General features: G+C 38.6%; 1 protein-coding gene across 1 annotated transcript in view; it reads right to left on the reverse strand.

Annotated features, from left to right (window-relative positions):
• MSH3 (mutS homolog 3) overlaps positions 1-10488 on the reverse strand; it is a 107541-nt gene that overhangs the window by 81999 nt on the left and 15054 nt on the right. Inside the window, exon 8 of the mRNA XM_010726110.3 lies at positions 2367-2419. Coding sequence (XP_010724412.1) covers positions 2367-2419 — 53 coding nt within the window. The remainder of the gene's footprint in view (positions 1-2366; positions 2420-10488) is intronic.

Below are 10488 nucleotides of genomic sequence, written 5' to 3' on the forward strand. Positions count from 1 at the left end.
CTCTATTTGGAAGATCAATGTTTGGAATATCTAACATATTCAAGTTCCATCTAACTGTACAGAAGTAAAAATATTATGCTACAAAAAGATCATGCAGCTCTCAACATTTGTAACTGCAGATGTAATTACAGATCATAAATAAAATATTCAGCATCTCCATCCCCAAATCAAACCCACAATGTTTTGAGGAAGCTTCAATAATGAAAATGTACATTACTACAAAGTTTGCCACTGTAGATGGTCTATACCTTGTAAGCCTTATCTTCCTTTCAAGGAAAGATCCAGCTGTATGCTTCTACAGCACTTTTAGCAACCAGCTCATGAAAAGAAAACTAGAGTAAGGAATGATTCCATAAGGCCTTTTGTGTACTTGGAATGAACACTGTAAACTTAAAGAACAAAACACATTCAAACCATGCAGTAAAGACCTGTATATTTTTGGATATTAATATATAACAATCATAGAATCATAGAATGGCCTGGGTTGAAAAGGACCACAATAATCATCTAGTTTCAAACTCCCTGCTATGTGCAGGGTTACCAACCACCAGACCAGGCTGCCCAGAGCCACATCCAGCCTGGCCTTGAATGCCTCCAGAGATGGGGCATCCACAACCTCCTTGGTCAACCTGTTCCAGTGCTTCACCACTCTCTGAGTGAAAAAATTCCTCTTATATCTAATCTAAACCTCCCATGCCCTGGTTAAAAACCATTTCCTCTTGTCCTATCTATCCTCATAAACAGCTGTTGCTCCTCCTGTTTATGTGTTCCCTTAAAGTATTGAAAGGCCACAATGAGGTCTTCCTGGAGCCTTCTCTTTTCCAAGATAAACAAGCCCAGTTTGCTCAACTTTTCTTCACGGGAGAGGTCTGATCAATTTGATAAGATAGATCTCTTCCTCAGCACATGCCTGACACATTCCAAACACAGGACCAAAACTTCAGAAACACGCTGCTGCCACAGGATTTCCAGTATATAATAAAGAAAACCCATCCACATAGAATCATAGAATCAGAATTGCTCAGGTTGGAAAAGATCTTCAAGATCCAACCACAACCTAACCATACTACCCTAACAACCCTCTGCTAAATCATGTTCCTGAGCACCACATCCAAACTGATTTTAAACACATTCGGGGTGGTGAGTCAACCATCCGCCTTGAGGAGCCCATTCCAGTGCTTAGCTACCCTTTCTGTAAAGAAGTTTTTCCTGATATCCAACCTAAACCTCCCCTGGTCGTTTTCCCGTGTCCTGTCACCTGTCATCAGTGAGAAGAGACCAATCCCACTCTCACTGCAACCACCTCTGAGGTATTTGAAGAGAGCAATAGGGTGTCCCCTCAGCCTCTTCTTCCCCAGTCTAAACAGCCCCAGTTCCTTCAGTTGCTCCTTGTAGGTCATATTCTCCAAGCCCTTCACAAGCCTTGTTGCCCTTCTTTTGACCTGCTCCAACACCTCCACGTCCTTTCTGTACTGAGGTGCCCAAAACTGAACACAGTACTTGAGGTGAGGCCTCACCAGTGCTGAGCACCTAGTCCTGCTCAGCACACCATTCCTGATACATGTCATTGACCTTCTTGGCCACCTGGGCACACTGCTGGCTCTTATTCAGCCAACTGTCCATCATTACAAAAAGGTCCCTTTCTGTCAGGCTGTTTTCCAGCTCCTCCTTTAGTCATGCAATACTCGCCTCTGGGAACAAAGTATTCTGGTGCTCTATATGTGCACCACCTATTTTAAAAGTTACTTCTGTGTCAATTAACAACAGCCTGCTTCTATACAAAAGCAGTGTGTGTCCATAGGTACTGGTCACTCAGTATTTAACTAAAAAGATATCATTTAAACCTCCCAGTGTCAAGAGAACGTGGCACAGGGAATTTCTCATCTGCTCAGCTTCTCATCTCAGAAAAAGAGCTTTACATGTTGTGTAACATTTTTAATAGAGGATGCTGGGCAGAAAACATGGAACAGCTCATGGAACAGCTGGCTAGTCAATTACACTTTCAATTAATGTTTCCTTTGATAAGCTGATAGAGATTTAAGAATCCATTAGATGTGATGAAATGAACTTGTTAATTTTTCAACAAATTATTTCAGGCTTTCCTGTGAGATATACAAAGATGCTTAAACACACTGACATTTCTAATATAGTAAATATGAAGAGCGTTAATAATTATGCCCTCCATACACAAATTTTCATCTCACTGCCATATTCCTGTAATTAGGAGTGGCACATTTTAACCATGAATGGGTACCTACCTTGACTTCACATTCTATGAAAAGTTAACACAAATAAAAAAGCAAGGAAACCATCCTTCCCCATGATTTACTTTAATTTGTAACATACAGATGCTGTATACCACATACCTTCCAAGCTAGGATTTATGATAAAGGAGCCAACAGCAACAATGCAAGTTAAACTATTTTAGAAATAGAAAATATATTTAAAGGAAACAGATGAAGGTAGCATAAGTTTAATGGTAGAGTTTAAAAGGAAAAATGAAAAAGGAGACGAGAATTTGAAACCAAGCCTGAATTTATCTCATGTTAACACTTTGGAGGCCTCACTTTAAGTGAATGTTCTCTCTGACAAGTGTTCAGTCCAAAATGTAATTTTCATTACCATATGACTGCATACCACCTCTGTAGAACTGAATTGAAATTAGAAGTGACAGAATTTTTGCATTTGTTAGTTTGTTTTCTAAAAATGACAGAATTTTTTAAAAATACTATATTCTACTAGTAACTAATGAAAAATCTAAAAAGTGAGAGTAAATAATTCAAGACTTGATTTAGGCAGACTGAAGAATAAAATTAATGATATTATCTACATATTAAGTGTTTACAATGCTAGAGGAATAGAGAAAAAAACTACAAGATGAAACTGTTCATTTTTATCAGAAAAGGCATTTTAGCACACAACTGAGAAAAATCAAGAGAGAATATCATTCAGATCCTGTATTTTAAAATACTGAAAGTTGTTGCCATAGTATATTGAAATCTGTCTATGAAGAACAGTCCTAAAACACAGGAATTCCCTTTACCAAACATGAAAGATGGTAATCTACATTCTACTTGCAGAAAGTTATGATATACAGGCATCTGAAAATAAACCTGCCTTAATAAACATCTATGATCATGCTTTGAGATAAATATTAAAAAAGAAAAAAGATAAAAATTTAGAAAGGTATACAATTACAAAGAGTGACTTTTCTTTTAATTCATCACGTTATAGTTCTCATGTAGACCACTGCGCTCACAAGACCAAGAGTACAGCCTGCCAAGTAATTTAAACTAACTCAGATTAATGCAACCACCGAAAGCAACAGTCCTGCCATTTCTACCATCTTCAGTCATTCTTTCATTTTCCACGGGCACAAAAGCTTGGACATTAAGCAAACAGCTATAATAATAATAACCTCTCAGCAATTCAACCAGAAATAACAAACGGCTTTTGAATTGTCCCAGTTACCTTTGCATTTCACCAAGTCACAAAAGCTTTCACACTAACTCATAAAAGGGTCTACAGGACAGCAGTTTAACCCACAAATACCACTTAAAGAATTATAGATTAACTTCATTCTGAGGTTTCCTTCCAAAATATCTTAAAAATCAAACACAGAATGGTTTGGGGTGGAAGGGACCTTAAAATCATTTGGTTCCAACCCCTTGCCATAGGAAGGAACACTCCCACTAGATGAGGCTGCCTTGAACACCTCCAGGGATGGGACAACCACAGTTTTCTCAGTTTCTCAATTTGTTTCAGTATCTCACTACTCTCACAGTAAAGAATTTCTTTCTAACATCTAACCTAAATAAACTCTTTTAGTTGAACTCCATTATCCCTTGTTCTATCACTGCACTCCCCAATAAAGAATCTCTCCAGCTTTCTTACAGACCCTCTTAAACTATTGATTAGCTATGATAAGGTCTCTCCAGAGGCTCCTCTTATCTAGGCTGAACAAGCCCAGTTTTCTCAGCCTCTCTTTGTAGGAGAGGTGTCTCTGCCCACTGATCATCATCATAAATCCCTCTCTGCATTCACTCCAGCAGGTCCACATCCTTATTCTGTACAGGGCTGCAGAACTGGGGACTCACAAGGTTGAATGAGACAAGGAGGAGAAAATCATCCCCATCGCCCTGCTGGCCATGCTTCTTTAGATGCAGCCCATGGTACAGTTGGCTTTCTGGGCTGCAGGTACTTAATGCTGGTTTATATCCAATTTTTCATCCACCGCTATCCCCACGTACTTCTCCACAGCGCTGCTCTCAATCATCACCTCTAAGTCTATATTCATACTAAAGAATTTCCCAACACAGGCACAGGACTTTGCACTTAGCTTGTTAAACTTCATGACATTCACATGGGCTGACCTCTTAAACTTGTCCAGATCCCTCTGGAGGGCATCTCTTCCTTCTAAAATATCAACTGTTCCCGTCAGTTTGGTGTCATCTGCAAAACTGCAGAATACTAGTGCCAAGACAGGCCCCTGCAGGACACCACTCATCACTTGTCTCCACCTGGATACTAAGATCTTGATTACCCCTCTTTGAAAGCACCCTATTCAGCCAAATCCTTATCAACTGGACAGTCCATCCCCAATGCCTCTCCAATTTAGAGGCAAGAATGTTTTGTGGGACCATATAAAAGCCTTTATACTAACACACTGCTTTTTGATTAAACACATTTGCTAATATGCTAATCACAGGTTGAATAAACTGCCATGCAAGTTTCAATTCACCTTTGTAGCATCAGAAAGCTACATGATGTATAACGTATTATTTTCACTGAAGTTCATCTTTTCTTTTAAACCATTTCAGAAGCAGTTAATGTAACATCAAGAGTCAAATGTAAATGATTGGTGGTAGCCCTTTATTTGCATAGAGAAGACTTCTAAAAATGACATATGCACCTTGAACAAGTAGCAATGAGATCCCTTTCTTACTGTGGAGGATGACACCCCTTGAAATAACTCTGACACACACTGTCCCTGAATCTACAATATGAACAGGCTAGAACTATTCTGCAAATTATAATACTATGAGAACTAGAAACATAATGACTAGTCACACTCATCTGCTTCTCAGTGGCACATATCACAAGTGTCCCTGCTGCCTTTGCTGAGTCAGGTATTGAATGGATGGATGTAGTCAAGAAAAGGAGTTAATTATCCTTTAATGTCAGAGCTGAGAGTGTTTGACTCACTGCTGTCCTTACTTATGCTTTTTATAGCACTTCTGTCTTCAAAATGATCTATTGTATTTCAGAGGCCTTACACTCATGCTAAGTTACAGAGCTCATTTCTGCATATCTTCCTTATTATCACCAAAGCTTCCTCTCCAAATTCAGTATCCAACTGATGAATCATATGAAATGTCAGGCTCAAACAGAATGTAGGTTCAGATTCCTACATTATCTGAATGACTGGACCATGAGGCATTTTATCTATGTAATTGAAATCCTACATTATATAAGACAGCATAAACCCAGGTATCTTAACCAACAACTGTAACTTTAGCATTACAATTTATTTTTTTTTATAGAGTTGGTAGCTGTCACTCTTTTGTGAGCAAAGGTTCACAAAAATTACATTATAATTTTGAATAAAAAGCTATGAACTATTTGAAAACATGCACTCCAAAAATAAGTTAACACAAACTCATCCTAACTGCATTTGATTATGTCAGTTATGAAAGCATTTCTTACTTAGGAAACCCAAAGGCATTAGTATTCAAATTCTCATGTCAAAGTGAAACTGTGGTCTGATACTGGCTGTGTCTGAGCCCTGGGCAACATTTTATTTTTCACAATCAGATTAGATAACTAAACATGTACCACTACATACTTTATTTTCAATACTTTCCCTTTGTTTTCTACAATGCTTTCTACATCTTGTTGCCTCTATACAAGTCAGTGAGCATTTAAGTCTGATGAGAAAGACATCTTTCACAGAGCCTCTGCTCCACAAACCTATGAGAGTAATCTAGCAGAAAGGAGAAACATTCCTGGCTTCTGTGGGTTAAAGAAAAGACAATAGAGTTCTCTATACTACATTCAATTCCCACTCTTCAAATTTCAAGGCTTGCCTGAACAGAGAAAGTTATTAGGTCAATCTGACCATACAATACTCAAAAAAGGAACAGCATTTTCTAGATTGACTGACATTTTTCATCAATCAAATATAAATGCAAGCACTGACAACTTTCCTCAAAATGCTGCTGTACGCACAAGTATACTGCGGGAGCTTTGGTGGAAATATTAAACTTAATCAATTAAAAATATTTAAAACTTGACCAGGAAAACAGACATTCTTTCAGATTCAGAGGAAACAAAAGCAAAGTCCAATCACCATTTTACAGTCTTCCTTAGTTTCAGATTTTTTTAAGCACTCTATAAACTGGGTACTTTTCTTGATACAGCTGTGAATTCATCATGAAATAGAGACATTTTTTTTTACAGGCAAGGAGTTTACAAAACCCCTTACAGCACATTTGCATATAAGTAGCAAAACAAGTATATTACATTTGTATACTATTACATAGATGTACTCAAAATATTTAATGAAATTTCACAGACGAAGCATTTTTTAGTCAAGGACATGAGGAATAACAAGCACGCTGTATATGTAATATATGTAGAATGTTTTATCAGGAGGCTTAAGTTCTCCACTTAGAGATGCAAATCCTTGTGCAATCTTTTCAGAGAATTAAAACACACCAAGTTTAACACATCAATTAATACTATAAGTAAGGATTTTTGACAGCTACACAACTGATCACATGTTCCTCATAAATTAAAGGGTTTTTTCAGTCTTTTCCTACTTCCCCTCTCTCCAGTATACCAGGAAATCTTTCACTGCAAATGCAACAATGCACATACACTGAATATATCCTTGCTCCTCTCAATATTCTCTTGAACTCTCCCCAAATCCTGATAAAATATGCTTAGTAGAAAGTGAAATGCATAGCTCAAAAGCAGTAAAACCTTCAGTGAGGCAGCATAAAGTACAAAGTCTTAAGATCCCAGTCAGCCTTGACTTTGCATAATGGTAGGTGCAGCAAAATGCAATGTACGGGTTGGCACTGTCAAGGAGTACATGAAATACGCCTGGAGAAGGGGAAAAAGGCAGTCTAGAGACAACAAACAAAACGGCAGAGACATGAAGAGATGGCAGACACTCATGAAAACAGGTAGCATAGGTGTAAAGGGATGGGAGGAAGGGATGGAGAGGCAGACAGTTATCTTTCATCTGAGAATTAGAGAGGCACAATATAAACAAAGAGGAAGAATGCAGTTCAAGAATTCAAGCCATTTCATGGCTTTTGCCCCTTCCATAACTGAGGATGGGCAGGATGATAGACACATTAAGAGGAAATTCATCTTCTCCTCTCTTTAGGATCACTTTTATATGGCAAACATGCAGAGTTTCAGTCTTTTTTTCTTCCACACTACTACCCTCACTTACATTGCTACATTGTTTTTATTATAATGGCTTAGCACTAACAATGATGGCAGCAGATAAGGGAAGGAGATGTTTAAAATCTGAGAAAAAAACGTATCCAAACTATCCATGATGTCACTGTTTCACAACTGAAGATTGATGTCCCAAGAGAACTTCAAACAAGAATAAATTACAGAAGAGAAGCTGCTATTTTGAAAATGCTAGGACTTTAACAAAGACACCATGCTTACATAATCTACTAAAAACAAACAAACAAAAGTATGATAGTTTAAGAGCTGAAGAATTTTTCTCCATTTAAACGTGAGGAGTATAGCTGCTGGTTACTGCAGCATCTTCAGTGACATCTGGAACAAATGAAAATGAGCAACTCACGTCCTGGTTATGTTCTGGTAAAGGTTAGCATCTTTTATGTCTATGTGAAGCTTCATCATATGTTAGCTCCTCCATAGTGCATGAAACTGTAAATATGCATTCAGTTTTGCAGTAGTCCAGCTATATAACTGCTTGATGAAAACTAATTTCAAATTTAAAACACAGAACAGGCCCACTGGAAGTTACCACGGAACAGTCAACATGCAGGATAGCCTATGGTACAGATTTAATAACAGCAAAGTACTGAAGCAATTGTATCCTTATAAAACAACTTAATTCAAAGTCACTTTCATTTAAACAGAATTAGCAGTCCTACCTGGGGTCTGGATATTTTTAAGAAGAAAAAACACTGAAATTTTGTTTTTGTCCAGTATCTGTACTGCACAGTATCTGGGCAATTAGAGTTGCTGGGACATTCAACACTTTTGCAAGTCATTTAACCTGTACTTTAATAAAGGTGACACAACTTTAGCAGAGTGCAAGAGTGTGTGAATTCCCTTCCCATCTCAGTGCAGTATGCAGTCTCTAAAATGACTAAACTGTGCAACTCCCATATTACACATTCCTGCCAGATGTAATCACCTGGTCTACTATGAAAATCTCTGACATGTATAACATCTCTGCTACCTTATTAGCAAAGCAGATTTCCATCAGTAAATGTTCACTTCTTAAAATAATACATGCATTTTTTTAAAATCTGGAAATTAAATTACTAGTATGAATCACATTCCAGTAACAATGTCATGTCAGTATCTTTAATCAGAGCAGGGACCTCTAATCTCAAATTCAAAAACTTTCAAAAGTACATGCAATCTGTCCTTTCAAATTAGGATTATCAAACTTGGCAATTTACCCGGTAATTAACTAAAATCCACCAAGGCAACTAACATACCACAATTATTTTTCTTAAAGATAACTGGGGAAAATTTGCTGTTGTACATTGGTTGCTCTCACCCCTTCTTCCCTCAGTAACAGGACCAGTAGCACCTCAGCATGGAGGTGCCACCTCCAGAAAGACTGAGATGCAGAGCTCCAAACTCCCATCTAGATTTGAAATTACAAGCTTCAGCATTCTTCCCTCGTATAGCTGATGTAAGAAGTCAAACAGTCAATAATATAAATATAGAGAGAGATAAATTAGTAACAACATAACAATCACAACAGAGGACAATGAAAAAAAAGCAGAATTACTTACATGTCTCCTTCTTGTACAGTTTCTGCTCTCTCTTATAACAATAAATCAAATAAGTGCCAAAATATGAAACAAGAACATTCTAGTTTTCCTGCTCCTATCAATATGATGCTTTTTTATAATTAAAAAGTTAATGTTTGACTGTAGGAAGCTGTACAACCATCAAAATCAATTTAATCATTTTTCATTTAACAATTTCTGTCTCAACTTCTGGGGAAGAAAGAAAACCAAGAAACAGAATGAACCACTAAACCACAAATATGACCAATCAGTGCAAGAATACCACAAATACAGCTCCTGAGTGCAACACATTTTTCATGTAGTTTGCAATCATGTGAAAACCAATGCACCTCCAAAACAGTTACGAACAACTGGGGACACTTATCAGAACACAAAGCTTCTCTTTTGCCTGGAGGAATTTACATGAACAGGTGGGCTGGGCAAGGCATCCAAAGGACAGCTGTTACATTTTTTATCTAGAATCACCTACATGGAGAAAAGGTCTCTAAGAACATTTGCACTGTATTCAGGCATAATGCTTTGCAGCTTCCTTAGCACATTTTTCTAACGACAAGTCTGCACATAACAGAACAGTAATTGAATCCAAAGGGTGCTATATGCCTGTGCTGTGTCTTAATCTGTGAAAGGCAGTAAGGAAAGCAGTGGACAAGTTGTTTTTACACAGAAGCAATTTGTCAGAACAGATTTACACCTTACTTTGGCAATGTCATGGAATAAAATAATGAACTATGATACTGAGATACTGCGATATGATATGTGGGCCTGGGTGAGGCTAATGAGGTTCAGCACAGCAAAGTGCAAGGTTTTGCACTTGGGCCAGAGGAATCCCTGGCATCCATACAGACTGGAAGAAGTGGTCCTCGAGAGCAGCCCTGCAGAGAAGGACCTGGGGGTCTTGATAGATGAAAAGCTTAACATGAGTCAGCAGTGTGCCCTTGCAGCTCAGAAGGCAAATGGTATCTGGGCTCCATCAGAAGATGGGTGGCCAGCAGGGACAGGAGGTGATTGTCCCCCTCTACTCTGCTCTTGTGAGGTCCCATCTGGAGTACTGTGTCCAAGTCTGGAGCCCCCAGTACAAGAAAGACAGGGAGCTGTTGGAGAGGGTCCAGAGGAGAGCCACAAAGACGACCAGGGGACTGGAGCACCTCCCCTATGAAGACAGGCTGAGGGAGCTGGGCTTGTTCAGCCTGAAGAAAAGAAGGCTGTGGGGTGACCTCATTGCAGCCTTTCAGTACCTAAAGGGAGCCTACAAACAGGAGGGGAATCAACTCTTTGAAAGGGTTGATAACTGCAGGACAAGGGGAAATGGTTTTAAGTTGAGGAAGGGAAGATTTAGGTTGGGTGTCAGGGGAAGTTCTTTACTCATAGTAAACAGTGGTGAGGTGCTGGAACAGGCTGCCCAGAGAGATTGTGAATGCCCCATCCCTGGAGGTGTTCAAGG

The sequence above is a fragment of the Meleagris gallopavo genome, chromosome Z (assembly GCF_000146605.3).
Source record: "Meleagris gallopavo isolate NT-WF06-2002-E0010 breed Aviagen turkey brand Nicholas breeding stock chromosome Z, Turkey_5.1, whole genome shotgun sequence".
Classification (NCBI taxonomy): Eukaryota; Metazoa; Chordata; class Aves; order Galliformes; family Phasianidae; genus Meleagris; species Meleagris gallopavo.